The 20,227-nt window shown below is 35.5% G+C and overlaps 1 protein-coding gene across 1 annotated transcript; it reads right to left on the bottom strand.

Annotated features, from left to right (window-relative positions):
* Window positions 1–2,815: 2,815 nt before the first annotated feature.
* LOC115627373 (oocyte zinc finger protein XlCOF6-like) lies at window positions 2,816–8,288 on the bottom strand. Its single transcript, XM_030523025.1, has 6 exons — window positions 8,158–8,288; window positions 7,408–7,611; window positions 7,054–7,233; window positions 6,072–7,008; window positions 4,052–4,131; window positions 2,816–3,089 (listed from the first exon to the last, which is right to left on the bottom strand). Exons 1-6 carry the CDS (start codon window positions 8,286–8,288, stop codon window positions 2,816–2,818), a joined length of 1,806 nt encoding a protein of 601 aa, XP_030378885.1.
* Between the last annotated feature and the right edge of the window lie 11,939 nt (window positions 8,289–20,227).

Here is a 20,227-nt window from a genome sequence, read left to right as displayed (position 1 = left end):
GCTGTTTTTTGTTTTTGTTTTTTTGAAACTACATTTACAGTTTAATTCGATGTTCTTGGTTCAAAGTTTGTTAGTTAATGGTTTGCTTTTGATTCGCTTGTTTTGTTGTATTGTTGTCTATTTGTTTTGTTTTGTTTTCTTTTCTTGTTTCTATTAGTATTTTTACAATTACTTTCTGTTAAGTTTTGTGAGTATGTCTGTGGGGTTCTGTTTGTGTTTGTATTTGTATTTGTGTTTGTTTTGTGTGTGGAGTGGTTTTCTTGGTGGTAACCTTTTGCTTTGAGACTTTTGACTAATGAGAAATCGCAGAGCATGCTTTGTGGTGTAATAAATAATAAGCACACACTTAAGTAGCATTGTAAACGTTAAAAACTGCTTGCTGCCTTAAAAACTATTGTTTAATTGCACAATGTTGTCTCTGTTGAACTTAAAAACTGTAGGTATTGGCATTGACAATGGCCAGCGAGTCTGTGTCGGAAAGCTCACTGCTACGAGCACTTGTGTACGCATTCCTTTGGTGTCGGCTGCCAGTGTTGCCAGCCCACGTCCATTTTGACAAGCCGCCATTGCCCTTTTTCATACTTATGTAGGTATGTACATATGCATATGTATGTATGTACATTTCGCGTACATTGAATATACTTGTACATTTCTTCTTTGCCTATTGTTATTGTTAATTAGCTTTGCTATTGTTTTTATTCGCTATATGAACTATTATTTCTGTTTAAAATGTATAGTGTGTTTAGCGTTATGTTTGTTTTGTTGCAATCACAGTTAGTTTGTGTTGTTGTTGTTGTTGTTTGTCATTTTGTAAAAACAAATTCTTAATTAGTTGCTATTGTTTAGTTACTCTTGCTATTTCCTATTTTGCCTTTGTATGTTGTATATGTATATATGTATGTATGTATGTATGTATGTAGTAAGTAGGTTTTGTTTTGTTTCGTTATACGTTTTGTAAAAAATTAAACTATTGACGGTGGTTGCACATACATAAGTAAACATTATGTATTTGTTTATCGTTTCATTTTGTTTATGTAACTGTACTACTCCCTGCTGGCTCATGCTTCCTTCTTGTTCTTAATTGTTTTTGTTGTTTATGCTGTTGCTTGTATATTTAAAACTATGCATTTGTAACGCTTCGAAATAAATAAGTATTTGTAATAGAATCTGTTCTGTGTTTTGTTTTTTGCTTCTCATCTTTTTTTGTTTTTTGTTTGTAGCTTTCAGCTAGCACATCATACATATATGGTTATAAACATTTAAACATATTTGTAGAGTTCAACATGGTAACGCCCTCTCTTGCCTCTATGTAGATAATAGTTTTAATTTTCAAATCAAAATTAAGTTGCATTATTGTTTTGTTGTTGCTCTGCTTATTGTTTTTAGTAACAATTTCTTATTGCATGAGTTGCTATTTGGCCTCGGCATGGTAAAATAAAACGCAAATATAGTTTGTGGCGTTGCCAACTCAAATTAACTACACCGTTTGGTACAGTCTGAGTTGTGGCAATGGCGCTGCCAGTTCCCATCAATTGCGTGTCACTGCCATGTCTCGGCTTAGTCGTTCTCTATTTATGTATAATGTTGTATAACTATTTTAAGCTATTTTACTTTGTCGTTTTGTACAATATATATTTCGCTATTTCATCTTTTTGTCTATTTGTCACCAGGTTGTAAAGTTCTTGTATTTACTAAATAAGTGTAAAATTATATTTGTATACCAATTACACATAGTGCTTGGTATGTATGGTATAACCGGCAGATTATTGTTGTACATTGTATATAGTATATACTTGTAGTTTTGTTTCAATAGAAAAACATTTCAAAACAGACTATTTTATATTGCATTTGTTGTTTGTTTGTTTGCTGTCGCTGCTGTATACATGTTAATAAAATTAAAAAAAATGTAATTTCTTCTGTGTATAAGAAAAATAGTTTGCCTAAACAAATTTCAATCTTGAGCAGCAGTAACTGCAGTAACCCCAACACCTGCACTACGAATGCTCAAGCCTAACAAAAAACTCCTAGTAAAGTATACATATATTTAAACATTACGAGAGAGAATGAAAAAAAGAGCACTTAACTACAACTAATTAATAGCAAAATTCCATGCTATAGATGACAAAAAAAAAACATGTCCTACTAATTAAATATTACAATTATATTCAAAACCTTAAACACTTTAATACCCGTGCTAATAGTTGCCAATGTCGTTTCTTTAACTAAAGCCATGCGCCCAATTTGTTTTTTTTTTTTTAATTTAAAGGAGCTAAAACACAACGCTGGACTGGCTGACTGTACCTGGGCAGGCCTGTCAACTTGTTTGCAGCTCTAGCTCTAAATATACATAGATTACTCTTCTTCTTCTTACTTTTCTTAAGCTTCCTTTTTGTTTTCTTTTAAAATGTTCGAACTTAGTTCTTGCCCTCTGCTTGCTGTGCTGCATGAGAAAACCGTTTGTTTTGTGACCAAATTCGATTTTTGTTTTGTTTGTTTGTTTGTTTGTTTTGTTTTACTTTTGTGACTACATCAAAAAGTACAGTTGCGTTGCACAAAAATTAGTTGTCTCTAATAATAATAGTAGTAAGAGTGTTGTGGTGGTAATAATAATATAAGATTTATACATAAATTTCCTGTAATTTATGCCTCTTGCGTCTTTCCATTTTTAATATTCATTTTGCATGTTCTCTGTATGTGTGTGTGTGTGTGTGTGTGTATGTGTTGTATGTGTGTGTGCGTTTGTTTTTGAAGTGTGTAGAGTGTCTGTGTGTGTCGCTTTCTATCTGCGTAGGAGCCGCCTCCTACGCGCCTCATCTCAGCGTGGCGCATTGTGAATGTGGGTGGTCAAATGCTTGGAGAGGTAGTCGGCGCGTGCGAAGCATTTGCCGCACGACTCGCAGTGGTAGGGCCGCTCACCCGTATGGATGCGGAGGTGGCGGGTGAGATCGGACTTGCCGCCAAAGGCGCGTCCGCAGAACAGGCAGACAAACGGACGTTCGCCGGTGTGCTTGCGGACGTGCAGCTTCAGATTCTCCTTGGAGCGCACACACTTGCCACAGAAGGGGCAGGCGAAGCGTGAGGTGGCCGGCCTAAAAATATTAACAATTTCAGAATATTATAAAATACAGTGTGCATTTATTTCTAACTAACTAACTAACTTGAATACTCAATGAATTTTTATCAAAACAAATTAAATACAATTCTATTTGTTTTAATAATCTGTGGAAATCGAAGAATTATGGAATTATTATCGACAGTTGAACAAACCACATCGGATTTTAATTAAGAAGAAGAGGGGTTATTACCAATTTCTTAAAAACGAATTTTGAAACTTCAGTTTACAATTTAGAGAATGTTTTTTCCATTCTACAAACGGTCATTATTGGATGCATAGTATTGATTTGGAGCACTCTCTAATAAATGTTGTACAAAATTTACCGGTACGGGCAGACAAGCAAATAATTTGCACGCAAATTCGTCGAACAGTACAAGTAGTATGCCACGAAACGTAATGTCACTTGAATCGACTCTGCCAGGCATTATATACTAAACTAAAGTCTTTTCAAAGCCTACTTGTAGAGTAACACAAATATGAATATATGTATGCAAATTATTTGCCTATGTGACCGCAGCTATAGGAATCTTGTATGCTTTAGGGAATGACAATACTATTTGTTTTGCAATATTCAGTTCAAAAATGAAATAATCTAAGCAATAATGGAGGTTCTAAGAAATGTTTAAAACTAAATTGTGGTTGTTTGTCCTCTGTATTCTCATTTGACATTCAATGAAGAATCATTCTTCGATGAGAAATCAGAAGTGGCTACTGGAATCGTTTTTCGAATGTTGAAATATAGAAACGTAAGAATTGGAAAGGTTTACAATATTTTGATTGAATACGAAAGCAGGATTAAAATGCTAGCTTTTTGACAGACAGTTGAGTACCGCTTGGGAATTCAATAGCAACTGGGTCGAAATTTAGGAAGATATAGTTTTAAAGTCGGCTTTCCTTGCTATGCCGACATTCCCCTTTTATTTGGGGGATACTTACCGCTTATCGCGCTGTCGCTCAGCCGCATCCACGCGCAGAAAGTTAAGTATGGATGCCTCCTGGGGATTTAGGCCCAGAAACTGTTCATTCGGTATGCGCTCCGCATTGATCAGCGATGTGAGTGAGCTGAGCGAGCTGATGCCGCCGCTGCCGGTGCCGCTGCTTCCTGCGCTGCTGGTCTGCGCATTGCTGCCGGCGGCAGCGGCCGAAAGCCCGGAGGCGGCGGCAGCAGCGCCCACCGCAGCCGATATTGGCAGTGTGACGTGTGCAAGATGCGCGGGCAGCTGCTGCTGATGGGCATGGTGATGGTGATGATGCTGATGTGGTGCTTGCTGTTGTTGGTGATGGTGGTGGTGATGATAGGAGGGATCCGTTTCCAAGTGGTGTGCGGTGTTCAGTAGGCGTGACTGCAATAAAGTTACACTTCAGTATTGAAATGACTAACTAGGCGCACAGGTGCAGACTGGCATCTAAATACTCGTAATATGCTATGTGGAGAAATGCGAAACAAGCGTTGCAGAAGAGCTGCCGCTTTCTAATGGCAACAAGCACAAATGACGCAGAAGTGTAGTATCCCCTATTTGCCCTGGTTATCCCAGTGTAGACATTTAACGTAGACGACTAAGCATCTGACGTGTAAACATCTGACGTGCTTTTATTTAAAGTGTGGACATCTGACGTGCTTTTATTTAAAGTGTGGACATCTGACGTGTAGTCATCTATGTTGTAGATAAGTGTATCGACATCTGAAGCGTAGTCATCTGATGCATAGACGACTGACTTGTGAGCACCTGAGGTGTTAGCATGTGAAGGAAATACATTCTAACGACAGTTATCTGAACAAGCACAAATGAGACAGAAGTATTGCATCCCCTATTTGCCCTAAGTCTGGTTGAGTAATTAAAGTTCATTTTTTAGATATAACTGGTTGTCCCAGGCGACTAAGCATCTGACGGGTAAACATCGGACGTGCTTTTATTTGAAGTGTCGACGTCTGACGTTTGGTCATCTATGGCATAGATATGTGTATCGACATCTGAAGTTAGGCATCTGATGTGAGCATCTGACGTGTTAGCATGTGAAGGAAATACATTCTAACGGCAGTTATCTGAAGTGCAGACATATGTAGACATCTACAAAGCCTTTTTCGACGCTCTATACGAAACTACTTGAAAGGCCTTTCGATCTAAGAACAAACACTTATGGCTTAACACAATGTGCTCTAATGTCTAAAGCATCTGACGTGTAAGCATCTGACGTGCTTTTATTTAAAGTGTGGACATCTGACGTGCTTTTATTTAAAGTGTGGACATCTGACCTGTAGTCATCTATGGTGTAGATAAGTATATCGGCATCTGAAGCGTAGTCATCTGATGCATAGACGACTGACTTGTGAGCATCTGAGGTGTTAGCATGTGAAGGAAATACATTCTAACGACAGTTATCTGAACAAGCACAAATGAGACAGAAGTATTGCATCCCCTATTTGCCATAAGTCTGGTTGAGTAATGAAAGTTCATTTTTTAGATATAACTGGTTGTCCCAGGCGACTAAGCATCTGACGGGTAAACATCTGACGTGCTTTTATTTGAAGTGTCGACGTCTGACGTTTGGTCATCTATGGCATAGATATGTGTATCGACATCTGAAGTTAGGCATCTGATGTGAGCATCTGACGTGTTAGCATGTGAAGGAAATACATTCTAACGGCAGTTATCTGAAGTGCAGACATATGTAGACATCTACAAAGCCTTTTTCGACGCTCTATACGAAACTACTTGAAAGGCCTTTCGATCTAAGAACAAACACTTATGGCTTAACACAATGTGCTCTAATGTTTCGAGAATGACGAGAGTGGGGGTCTGTAATATCAAGCTATCTAATAATACTAATGGGTATGATACCAGAGATCCGTACTACATTTTCTTCAGAATTTCTATGTTATACTTAACAACAACCTCTTTTCGCAGATCATCTAATCATCATTATCCTTTAGTGCAGCTTCAGTTTACACACTCACCCGCTTATTTGTACTATGTATGACATCCGAGCTGCTTATGTTCGGCTCCGTGGCGCTCGTGGAGGCCGAGGCCGATGAGTTGTTATCGTTGTAGAGCATTGTAATGCCGGCCGAATCGATTGTGCTGTCTTGTTCGTGTTCCTCGCCGGCACCTGCACCTCCACCAGTTCCCGTGCCAATGGCGCTGCCTGCGCCACCGCTTGTTGAGGTGCTGCCCTCTTCGCCGCTGCCGCCTTCACGCTTTACGTTGATGCGCAAATCTTCGCCCTCGTCGGCCAGCATCGGCTCCTGGGAGCTGGTCACAACGTCCTGTTCCAGCTGTGCGGTGCTGAGGCGACTGGCACCTACGCCGACGCCGACGCCCACACCCACACCCACACTCTTCTTGCCGTGCAGACGCTCCAGGGCGTGATTTAGACGATGCTTCTTAAAGCTCTTCAAGTAGCGGAATTGCATGCCGCAGACATCGCAGGTGAAGAGCTTGTCAGCTGGAAGTCGTGCCCGATGGTTCTGCTCCTTGTGCTTGGCATAGGCCGAGCGATAGCGATAGGACTGACCGCACTGCTCGCATATGAAGGGCTTCTCTTCGCCGGGCCCGATATGCGGATGCTGCAAGGCCGCGTGCTGCTCCAGCAACCACACATTGGGGAAGTGAGCATTGCAGACCACGCATCGGGTCTCCTCCTCGATGGGCTCGCTGAAGAGCGAAGATGTGTCCGAGGGACTCTTCAGCATTTGACTCAGCTGTTGATGTTGCGCCAACAGCGCCGTAGTCGGCGGCGGCGTCGATGAGGTAGACGATGAGGAGCTCTTCTCCTTGAAGCTCGACGAAGTGTCGGTGCAGCTGATGGGTGTATTGTTGGCGCTGGACAGGAGTAGCTGCGTATACTGACGCAGTCCGGTGGCATCGACAATGACGCTGCTGCTGGGCGTGCTGCTGTTGGTGCGACGTCGTTGCTGCTGCTGCTGTTGGGCGAGCAACTGCTCCAAGGACTCCTTGTAGAGTAGGGCGCTGCTATTGGGGGTCACCACCCGGTCGCTGGGTAGCTCCACAATGGTAACATCGTCGCTGCTGCTGTCCATGGGAGCTGTGGGTGGACGCTTGCTGTTTGTCTCCGACTCCGAGGGTTCGGCGTTGCCCGAAAGTGGGGCGGTCGAGGTGCTGGTCGCCATTTGAAGAGGCGATGGTGTGCTGGACTTGCTTACCTTGGTTTGTTGGTGCTGTTGCTGCTGCTGCTGTTGTTGTTGTTGTTGCTGTTGTTGGTGATAGAAAGCCGATGTGGGTGTGGGATAGCGCATGTTAAAGGCATGAGGCTGCTGCGGTTGTTGTTTGTACTGCTGTTGCTGTGCGTTGCTGGAACGCTGAGTGGGCTTGCCGCTGGCCGAGAGCTCAGCATAGGCATTGGTTGCATTGGCGCCGGCAGCGGTGCTGGCGCTATGCGGACTCGTATTGCTGTGCTGATAATCCTTGGTCAGCAGATCGCTTAGGGTGGTAAAACGGTGGGTGAAGTCCTTCGGTGCCGTTAACAGGCCGCGTGTCCTGCAACATCGAAAGCCATTTTCTTATTTTTGTTGTTAAATAAAGCGTCGTCTGCTTTACACAGAATTTAAGACCCAACTAGGGCTTAACAATGTAGAAACTTTGGCCAAAAATATTGGCTACTCAATCATAAATCTGTCTGGGTCTTTATTGAAAGAGCGACATAATAAACATTTCTATATTCATGCCATTTGACAGGAATTATTGATTCGAAAGATCAATTACTTTCGAATTCCTAATACTGAGTAGAGAGAGAGTTCTATTTTTTAGGTTGATAAGTACTTGAGTGAGTCATGAGATGAAGAGTAGAATATCCTTAAGTCTTACCTTACTTAGGCAACTAATGGCAGATACAGTTTTGACATGAACTGGAGATTGGACAGATAACTAGTTCGAATCGATTTGTTAAAATGACAAGAACTTGAGTTCTCATGAGCACTAAGTGTAGGAAATTGAAACGATTTAACTGAAGTATAGACTCAACAGAGTCTCATTAATAGTTATTAATAGTTTTTTTTCTACTTCTAAGCAATACTATATACTTACCGCAATGCCTCCTCGGCCAACCAGGTCTGGTGGTGTAGTATGCTCAGGATTCTGGACGGATCGATGTCGAACAAGCTAAGACCCAGCGGTGTGAAGGGAAATGCGAACGGTGTCGGGCATCGACTGGCCATGGCGCTCAATGGTGAGCTAAAATTTCGCAGCAGCTGTAAAAGTGCAGTACACGTGGGGGGCGTTCAGCATTAGTATGGGAGTGGCAAGTTGGTATATTTTGTGTGTTTGAGTGTGTGTGTGTGTGTGTGTGTGTGCATCAATGCTATAGCATTTGAATGGTGGCAGTTGAAGGGGGAAGCGGGGATACTGCTGCTAGTTTCTAGACAGGCTAGGTAGTTAGGTTGGTACAAAAAAAAAATAATATTAAATCCTGAGGCTCTTTATAAAGACACATGCACAATGCTTTACAACAAGAACTAAGCGATGGAACAGACATAAAAAAAAAAAGAAGAACAACTACAGTACAAGCTTATTAGAAGCAATATATACACATATAGTATATAGAGTGAGAAAGAGATAGTGTGTAGAAGGGAAATGTTCTCTTTAGGTATACTTACGACTCTGTTTTGACTTAAATCTTAAGCTGAAAAACCAAGAACGTTTACACTTACACGATTACAACGATGAGAAAATGTGTTGAAGAAAAAAAAACAACAAATATTGATAGTAGATCATTTATTTATTGTTTATCATTTCAAGAAATAATCAGGAAACAAACGGTCGGTCCTGCATGGTGCGGCTTCCTTCTTCGATAGCCGCTTTGGGATAAATTAAAATTAAATATTGTTCGACTAACTACATTTTAAAATTGAATTAAAAATTGGTAAGAAACGAATTATATTATAATACACGTACGCCTCTACTTATATAAAAAAAAGTCTCATAAAAGAGGGCTTCACACATTTCGAAGTGGTGAAGAGGGCGAAAAAATACGGGAAACATTAAAAAAAATGCGAATTTTGACAATGTCATTCATAAATTTTTGTATTTTCCAACCACATTCTCCTGCACATTCACTCTATTTTCAAAATATATTTTTGAAATGTTGGTTAATTTTTTTTTTTTTTGAGTGCTTTACACAATTCCCATTCCCAGTGGCAGCGCATTTGACTTGCGATCTGCTTTTATCATTTCCCAACACTCTCAACTAGAGTTGGGAAAAATGTTATAAATGAGTTCAATACTAATGAGCTTTTTATCGTATGCAGTTGAATTTGTTTCGCTCATTAAAGCGAAAATCTAGTGAACAAATTTATTTAGTTCACTATTTCATCCATATAATCTAATATGGCCCGTTCTACTTGTATATGTAGCGACTGTTTTTTACTCTTTTTCATTCTACATATTTCTGCAACTTGTCTATGTTGTTTAATTAAAAGTATTTCTATATTCTAGCAGTTGAAGTTGCCGTTATGATAAAAAGATCCACCAACACTCATCATTTTTAACACATGAAGGCACAAGATTGTGCCCAAGCATTAGGGAACTCTACTTCAACTTGGGAAGTACCAAGTGTTGTGTTTAATTTGCATTGTAAAGCATTTTCCAACACTCGATCTTAACGTAATAATTCGAAAGCAGATTCTGGCTATTGGAAATAGCAAATAGAATCGAGAATCGGGCTGGCCTCAATGAATCAAAACGCATGCACATTATTTTCAATATTTTTATTTATATAGAATTTACTTTTCTTCTTCTTTTTTCCTTGTTTTTGTTTTTTCTTTGTTCATTCACGTTTGTATTGTTTTTGTTGTGTTTCGTTTTGTTTTGTTTATCATCTCTCTGTCTTATATATGATTCCTTTGCTTGTGTTTTCATTTCTTGCTTGCTTTTTTTTTTTAAACTGCCACACTCTTCTACATAAGTATGTATATTGCGGTGTCGTTTTATGCAATATTGCATAACTATTATGTTAGTTGTTGTTGTTGTTGTTTTAATTGTTTGTTGTTGTTCTCATAATTCAGCTTGATTTGTTTCTCTTCTGCTGTCTTGCTTGCCTCTCTCTTTCTCTCCCTCAATGTAACATTGTTGCTCTATATATGTCGGTATATATAGTAGTTATCTATGTATGTATCAAGTGGTGTGTGTGTGTGCCTACGTGTGTGTGTGTTAGTGGTAGTGTGTGTGTGTGTGTGTGTGTATCTGTATATGTGTGCATAATTTCTAGAGCATACCTTGCTTTGTCAAACAGTTGTGAGCCATCAATCAAATAATTATTGTGTTAGCATACAATTTGCACTGCCTGTTGCCTGTGTGCCTCATTGTCTGTCTGCCATTTTCTAGTAATCATTTGCTTTTCTTTCGTTCTCTTTATTGGGGTTTTTTTCATAATCGGTTCGATCGCACTTTATAAACTATGATATGCCTTGCTTTGCTTAAATATTTTTGTTTTTCCTTTTTTGGTTTACTTTCTTTTTATAATTTATTTATATAAATTTTGTATTTGTTTTGCTTTGCCTAAAATATGTTTAAATTGCTGTCTGCCTGCCGGTTCTGTATTGGTGTGTGTGTGTGTGTGTGAGTATGTGTGTGTGTGTGTGCTGCTGCTGCTGCTGTGCTGTGATTGGGGGTGTATAGTTCATCTGACTTCTCAAATACATACTATATTCTGTTTTTTTTTGTTTTTTTTTTTTTGTCTGAATAGCTTAGCTGTTCTCGATAGACGCACTGCTTCTCATTACAAACATATGTAGTTAGTATACGTATTCATTTGTGTTTGTTTCGATAGAAAAAAAGGACAACAAACTAAATATTTCTCACACATACACATACATATATGTATGTATGTGAGAGTATTCAGTATTCAGCATGACAACTCGAAAAGGAGTTGACTTTTCTTCCATAGGTTTGCTCAGTGCTTGTTTTGTTTTGTTTTGTTTGGTTTAGTTTTCATTAATTTCTCTCTTCATTTTTTGTTTTGTTTTCTTTTGTTTAGTTGGTTTTTGACTCGCGGCTTGACACAAAAGAAATCGAATACAATTTTTAACCTTCCGCCCTTGTATGTGTGTGTGTGTGTGTGTGTGTGTGTGTGTGTGTGTGTGTGTGTGTGTTTGTTTATTATTTATTGCATTTTCAAATCAAGCTTAAGCTCTTCAACTCGCAGCATACATGCATACATACATACCTACAACGATTCTATGTACATATGTATGTGTGTATGTCCGCCTAATGATGGGTGGACAGAGCAGAGTACAGTGGGTTGCACTGTTGCCCGATGGATGAGTCAGCTGATATGCACAGTAGGTATGTATAGTATATGTACGTGTATGTATGTATGTATGTACATTGTAGACAGATACAGATACAATTATAGCGGAAGGGGGTGCTGAGTTTCCCTCTTGTTGCTGTTGTTGTTAATAGATCAGTTGCCAGATAACAGACACTGCTGGAATCGTTCGGAAATGTGAAGCACACAACCCACTGTATTGCATATATATGTATGTATGTATGTATGTATGTGTCTCTCACTTCTCTCTGTCTGTGTATGTGCGTGGGTGTAAAAAATGATAGAAACATGCGTGTGTGAAATTATTGTTTTTTTAATCAATTTATTTGCGAAAAAAATGAATTCAATATTTATATATGTATATGTATATGTATATGTTTATGAACTCTTACTTATATAAATGAAACTAAAAATTATCGAATGGAACTTAAATTGCAGTTTTACAGCAATAAGTGTTTTACATACATATGTGCATATATGTACATATACATATATAGATCATTCTATTTATATATATGTATGTATATACATACATATGTATGTATCTGTGTATATGTATGTATATAAAAATGTAAAATTATTTTAAGCACTTTAGATTACGTTTTTATTTATACTTGCGTTCAGCGTTCAGTAAAAATATTCATGTTCTTCTTTTTGTTGTTGTTGTTGTTGTTGTTTTAAAAAATGTGAAAGCAAAGGCAACTTAAGTACAATACATACAACGTAAGCATTAGACATAATTATGAGTTAATTAACTAATTATTTTCATTGAAATAAATCAAGAAATAATATAAAAGCAAAAAAACAATGCGCGTCGGGTTTCCATTGCCTCCCAACTCTATTCATCCTTTTCTTTTTCTTTGTTTATAAATTTAGTTGAGTTGCTTTTAGTGTGTCTGTGTCAGTGTCAGTGTGTGTGTGTGTGTGTGTGTGTGTGTGTGTGTGTGTACTCGCACTTAATTAGTAATTATCATTATTTATTGTATTTAAATTACGCGCTCTCCTCGTTTTGCCCTTTCTTCTTCTGCTTATTTGTTATTGTTTTGTTTTATAGTTAGTTTTTAAGTATAATTTATAAGTATGTATGTATGTCTATATTGTAGGAACATATTGACGTAATTATAACGTATTGCAGCTATTTTGTTGTTGTTGTTGTTGAAGTTGTTGTTGCTTCACCACCTCATCTATTAGCCATGCACAAAGGTAGGTAGCTAGATGTATGCCTAAATATCTGTTGTTGTTGTTTTTGTCAAGAATTGCTATTGAAAACCGCTTTGGGAGTTAAAAGAAAAGGGTGTGTGATCGTGATCCAAAATGGAGTTTTCTTGCTGGAATTCTAGTTAGTTTTCATCAAAACTCCACTTAAAGTCACTAGATTCGATCACTGATCGACCTTGCATTATTTTCTCGTACCCGATCTATTGTGAATTGTGATCAATGATCAGTGGTGGAGAATCACAGCATTTAATTGCGTAATCATACACGTATAGAAGTGATCAAAATATTTTACCGAGCTCTTGGCATTAACAAGAAGTGAAGGATGATGAGTTTTATATATTCTGCGATCCATGATCAGTTGAATACATAAGAAACAAGAAGGGATCTATTAAATACACAAGCAAGATCATTGCTTAGTGATCCATCATATTTTTTTCTACTCACTTCTATTTAACACTATAATCACTGATCAGTGTTTTTTTTTTACTGATCTCTTGTCACTGATCTCTGCTTGAAGGGCAGCGGAAAATTGTGTTCCAACTATTTATAATATCTGCGATCGATGATCACTGAATTTTGAGCATCACGAGATCACAGTATTTTTATTGTTTCGACCTCATTCATGATAATGATTAAACAGATTGGAAAAGTGTGGAATCAAAGCGATTACTGATCAGTGATAGAAGCACCCTCTCTTTTGAGCTCCCAGGCCGGTGCTGAGTAGTTCTCTTTAAAACTGAATTGCTGGCATTCATCTTAGCTTGCTCTTGATTTCATGATGTTTATGCATCGTATTGTAAATTAAAAATAATATTTAAAAAAAAACGTATTAAAATGAGCCTCATAGGAAACTTAAAATTTCAACCGTAGTTTACTAAAACTATTATTTGCTATTTATTCTTTTATTTTATATCATATAAATAATAATAATAATTATTATTATTATTTTAGTGCATTTGGGGGTAATCATTTGTTTTTGTTTTGTCGTATTTGTAATTGTATTTTCTTACTTCTTGTTTTTTGGATTTGAAGCGCTGATTGCGGCTGTGTGGAAATTTGCTAAATTAAATGTAAGCAAAATTAAACAACGATTTTAAATCATAAACAATTAATTTGCATAATACAAGTATGTATAAATAAGTTAAAGCAAACTACAGCTTTTGTGTGTGTCTGTGTGTGTCTGTGTGGGTGGGTGTGTGTGTGTGTGTGTGACTGACTGCCAAGCATAAATAAAATGCTGAAAATGTAAACAAAACCCGCTGATATATCATGTACTATTGGCTCAGTGTTGAAAAGCTGTTGCTGTGTGGTCCAATGTTGTGAAATTAATTTGTAAATTGACTAAAGTATTGAAGTGGGTGTGTGTTTAATTTTTCATTCATCCATTCAATGATTCATTTTTGCAACGGGAAGGTTAAAAATGCTTACATTTTGCATTTCTTCTTGTTTTTGACTTAAATTTTAAAATGTATTTTCCATTTGTTTTTTTTGCTTTTGTTTTTTAAATATGTACTTGTTATTGTTGTTTCTTGTGAAAATATTCTTTTTGCATTCTATAAACTAATAATATTTGTTTTTTGTTTTCTTTGCTTTTGTTTTTTGTTCCTTTTAATAAATTGTTTATGTAGGTTATTTATTTGTTTGCTTTAATTTAGTTTTTGTTCTTGTTCTTGTGGATATGCAAAACTACTTTGTTGTTGTTGTTGTAAGAGCATATGCTACTTGTTGTTGTTGTTGTTGATTTGGTTTTTCTATGATTTTTTCATTACTAATGGCAGATATATATGTATGTATATTCATCTGATGTTGCTAATAGTTGTTCTGCCTGCCTGCTTACTTTTTAGAATCTATTTTCTAATTACACGCCTCTTTCATTTACTTTTCTTCTTATTTTTTTAACTGCTTACAAATGTTGCATGTGAGTGTGTGTGTATGTGTGTATATTATATAGTAATATATATGTATATATATATATATAGATTCAATGCCTCCATTGCTCACTAAAAAAATAACTATCAAAAAAACTGCAATTCTGTTCTGACTTTTATGCTTGCCGCTTATATTTTTTTGTGTTTTTTTTTTACATTTTTCTTCATCAGTTTTATAAAATATTACTTTAGTATGTATAATGTATATATATATATGTATTGTATATATATATATATATTTTATTTATTTTGTTTTTTGTTTTTTTTTTTTAAAGGGGAGTAGGCACTACAGTGTTGTTTTTTCTTTTATGTTTTGCTTCTTATTGATTACGTTTTGTTTTGCTTTGTTTTTCTTTTCATTTCCATTACCAAAAAATGTACGAGTCGTTTTGCTCAAAGGTCTGTGTTTTTGTTAATTTATAAAATAAGCTTAATAAGCCTTTTTTGTTGCTTGTCAAGAAGTTATGTCAACAACTCTTTTGTTTTCAGCCTAACCGTGTAACTGTATAGTTAGTTGTTATATCATTTCTTGTTCTTCTGTTTTGTTTTCGCTTTTGAGCAGATGCCAAAAATTGTTTATAACTGCTAAGCCAATGGGTCTTATACTTGTATGTATATTATTTCATTTCGATTCTCTAACTTTAGCATACAAAAAGGTCTGGTATTATTATAATATGAATGTATGTACTCGTATGTATGTTTGAATGCATGTATGTATGTATATGTGTTGTATATAAGTATGTAAGTAGATTTGACTTTTGCTTGATAGAAATGTACAAATATAAATGGTACATACTTGTAGTATTTCGAATAGGCTTTAAAAATTGGTTCTATGTTGTCAGTAGTTTCTTCCCTTCAACCACTGTCTCACACCTTCGACTGATTCGAGTAGAGATCGTGGGTGTAGTAAGTGTTGATGCCCCCCACCATATATGATAAGAAAGTGTATATAGTGTGTGGCATACTATACATACTATATGTAAGTATATGGCAACCCAAAAAAAAATATATATATAATAAAATAAACCAAACCCTCTAAAGAGCCCCCCTTTTCTGTACTTTTATGTATGGGTGTGTGTGTGTGTGTATTTTGTGTCCGTGCAGAATAGTTTGCAGATTATTTAATTGCAGGTTTTATGTTATCAATATTTTTGTTTTGTTTGTAATATTTTTCTTTCGTTTATTTACAATTCTAGCTTGGCACTCAAACGTATAGTATTTAGTTTAAACTCAATTTATGTTATTTTATTTAATTATGAATTCATTTTGCTTTGCTTTGCCGATGAAACCAATTCATAGTGTCTTTATATTTATTTATGTACTCGTATGTATGTATATTGCATTTCACTGTTGCTATCTGTTCACATTTAGTTATCGGTAATTGGTAGTCGGTTATCGGTTATCAGTTATCAGTTTACAAGTTTCGTTTATACAAAATAACGAAGAACAAAAAAAGGCATTTGAAACAAAACCGGTTCGCCCATTGGAAACAAACAAACAAACCATTGCTGCTACTTACTATTGCTTCATACTTTGTCAGTACCCTACATACGGTATGTATGGGTAGGGTATCTGTATCTGTATGTGTATGTATTTGGGTTAAACAAAAAATCATGTATATATAATAAGTATGTACGTATAATATTAAGCGCAAGTCACCTGCAAGTTAAATTGCCATTCCAGATTGTTTAACATTGTAAAAAAGATTTCACATTTCATCATCATTGTTTGTTATGTTGTAGGTTGTATAATAATTGTTTGTTTATTATAATTGTAACTATTTCATTTCATATCAATTATTGATTACTGCGGCTTGTTCTTGTTACTGTTACGGTTCATTCCTCCACATACACATCGTGTCTATATCTTAATGTAGTATTTGTATTGTAGGTGATTATGTAAATGAATGTAAAGAGAAGGCATTTTGTCAACAGGGTACATTTGTGTTATTTGTTCTTTCAGTTTGTTATCTTCATTTGTTTGTTTTTTAGGTATTTATGTCATCGATTCACAATTATGCATACAGCAATTATCGAAGCATCGATCGATCACGTGTCTTAACTGAAGTTCTAGCTGAAGCTTACAAATGGCGATGAAAGCAACGAATTGAAGTCGATGCTACCTGATCTTTTATATCGATCGACCCAGAGAGGCAGAGCCTTTAAATTAAAATCAAACGATTGATTGAAATAATACATCGATAAGCATTTTTATTATGAGCAGTAGTTATCCCTCATTCCCTGATGTAGGTAGATAGAATAAAAAATTACGTTCTGATTCATTAAAGCGAAATAAATTCATTGAAAATAACATTTCTATGATCGTATCTTTTCGATTCGGAATAAACCGGTCATTGTGCTTTCAATTATTACGTTGTTATTTAAAAGGATTGCTAATTCTTTTTCTAGATTATGGATATTACTTGGCTCTACAGAAAATGATCTGAGTAGCGAAATGCTTTAATGAAATGAAAATGATATATCGAGAATTAATATTTTAATAAAAAAGAAGCAGTTAGAAAAGCAGGTCTAAATACTCGAAATACTTGTACTTAGTAGACCAAAGTATCGATTGGTTGCTTTGATGGAATCGATCGCCACTCGTTAAAAGGCATTTCTATATCAATTAAATGGCAAAATATAGCATTATAGACACTGCATTCAACGGATATATCAGGCTTGGTCCAAGTTCTACTGAGTTCCTAGTTCTTCAAAACGAAATCGAAAACAAATGCCTAGGCTCTGTCTTTGTAGGCGAATAATCGAATAATCGCTTGTATGCATAAATATTTGATTTAAGTACAAAAGTAAGAACAAAATTGTTGCGATTTCAATCGTCTTGGGTTTATTTTGTATTCAACAGTTACTCGATTAACAATCTTTCTTAACAAAAACTGTTATTTGGTTTTTAAAGAGAAAAAAAGAAGGAAATTGGTTTAAGAATGTATTGTTTATATTTTAACTATTGTTTGATTGTGTAAATAATTTGCATTTATATATTATTTAATTGTATTCCATTTAATTAGTAATTCAATTAGTTGACTCTCGTTTGTCGGTTGGTTTGCATTGCTTTCCTTTCTAAAAAAATATTCATTCAATTTAAAATAGTTGATTTATAATAATTGCTTGTTTTTATGTGTGTATGTTTGTATGTATGTACGCTGCAATTGTTGTTATTTGTTACGGCTTTAAAAATGTTCTCAGATCAGATCTTTGTAGCTATTTGTTTGGTTTCTTGTTACTTGGTTTTTCAATATTGGTACTATTGTTGTTTGTTCGTTTGTTTGTTGTATATATGTCTTTGTATATATATATATAGATATATATATATAGATATATGCATATATAAATATTGTTTGTTGTTGTTATTATTAGTTATGTTGTATTGGAAGAATCTGTGTGTTAACCCTGAGCACTGTTTTCTGCTAGAAAAATCATACAAAAAACATAAAACTAACAAACATTTTTGCAAAATGTTATACACATTAATTGTCGCTTATATGTATGTACGTGTGCATACATATATGTATGTGTCTAAATATTTATGTATTGTATGCTATTGCAGTTATTGTTGTTGCTGTTCTTGTAAATAAATCGCAGGACCGCACGCCAAATAAATATGCCAAACAGAAAGCCGAAAAGAAGTTTGTCAAAAAGTTTGTATTTTTTTTTGTTTTATTTTGCATTTCTTTTCTTTTTTGCCGAAACTTGTATGTTTTTTTATAGTTTTTTTTTTTTTTTTTTTTTTGTAAATTGTTTTGTTGTTTGCCATTGTTTGTTTAGTTTTTGGTAAATTTTGCTTGCAATTTGTTGGTAATTGTTTTCATTTCAGTTATCTTTTTTGGTTTAGTTTAGTTTTTTTGTGCTGTTTTATTTATTCAATTTGAATTTGAATTTGAATCTGTTTCATTATTCATTAATTTCATAACTTTTTCGTCTCAAGCTGATCAAGTTAGTGATTTGTGTGCCAAAGCTTTAGTTTATAAATAGTACAAGTCTCTCGATAATTGCAACTATTTTAGTTAGTTTTTGTTTTAGAATCGAAACGAAATTTCGTCGTTAGGTATTACAAGTAATGGTATGTGGTACTAATATATGAATATTTATATATATTATTATATAAATTCGACTTGTATGCGATTCTAGCGTAAACGTCTGCATATAAATGTGTCTGTCTGTGTGTGTCCTTCTGTTTGTCTGTGTGGGATCGAACCATTCGAGTTATACTTATTCTGTGTCGACCAACCAGCTTTAACTGTTATTTTGTGTGTGTCTGTGTCTGTGTGTGTGTCTGGGTGTTTGTGAGTGTCCTTTGCTATTTACAGTTCAACCCTTGGGGCCCTAAATTATTGCTGTACATGGTTCATATATAGTATGAATGTACATATTCATTCTCTTTATCATACAATATATAGCTTTAAATATGTATGTACGCGCGTGTGTGTTTGTGTGTGTGTCTGCGTGTCCGTATGTATGCATGTATGTATGTATTTATATATAGGTTCATATATAAATAACTTGCTTTCTTACATTTGTCTCTCAAATATATTGTATATATATATAATTTTATGCACTTCTGTATACATATATATATATAATTTAAATTCCTGTTTCCTTTAAAATGCATTTTTGCTGTATGCCTAATGATATTTTCTTTCTATGTTTGGGTGTTTGTGTGTATGTGTGTGGGTGTGTCTGTGTGGTGTGTATGTGCCTTATTTATCGAAAAATCGGTCATAATATATACAAATATGTATGCCGCTTGTGCCCTACAAGAATCCATAATTCTAACCAATCAAGTAAAGCCATTGTTGGAAACGAAAAATAATGGGGCCTTCAATAAAATAGATCACTCTATATAATAGTATATGCATGTAAGATGTTATGCGTACTATTTTACATATTTGCTGTATAAACCTTTTCGATATACATATTCAATTTGAAGCTAATTTTTTTACGCACTCTAGACAGACAGTGGAAACAGTGAGAAGCGCATAGAACAGCGCTGGCGATCGAACAGAACTGAACACCTCTCCACTGCCTTTTCAGTGCCTTGCTGCTGCTGCGGTAGTGTCTATACGAAAAAGCATCTAACAATTGCTAAATAATTTGGTATACTTTGGTATTTACTTTTTTCCAAGCCAAATAATGGAAGAATACAATATTTTTATCATTACAAATATAATGATTTGTTTTTTTTTTCGTTTTTTGTTAATTTTTGTGTGCTTTTGTTTTTGTTTTTGATTTCGCCTAAAATTGGTGTACAAAAATTTGCATTCATATTACGTTAAATTTTGACTAAAAATTTGTATTAGCAATAATTTTAGCAGTACCTTGTCCATATACGAGTATATGTAATAATAATCAAGAAGATGAAAAGAATATACGAGTGTTTTCTGTTAAATGGGGTAACGAAAATGCTGGCAACGCAAACAAAACTCACACAAAATAATGAGAAAGTAAAACATTTCAAGAAAAAACAACATGGGGGCATTGTTGTTGTTGTTGGGTTACTCTGTAGTGCTGCGGCTTAGACGCGTCTTTTGTGGGTGTGGGTGTCGGATTGGCATGTTTTTCTTTTTTTGTTGTATATTTTGCTACATTTTTGTTTTAGTTTTTACTTCTGCTGCTGCTGCTGCTGTCGAGGAACTTGTTAAAAATTAAAAATGGCGTTTTGAATAATAAAG

Source organism: Scaptodrosophila lebanonensis, unplaced genomic scaffold (assembly GCF_003285725.1).
Source record: "Scaptodrosophila lebanonensis strain 11010-0011.00,11010-0021.00 unplaced genomic scaffold, SlebRS2 tig00000092-arrow-pilon, whole genome shotgun sequence".
Classification (NCBI taxonomy): Eukaryota; Metazoa; Arthropoda; class Insecta; order Diptera; family Drosophilidae; genus Scaptodrosophila; species Scaptodrosophila lebanonensis.
This window is presented reverse-complemented; position numbering and strand designations above follow the sequence as displayed.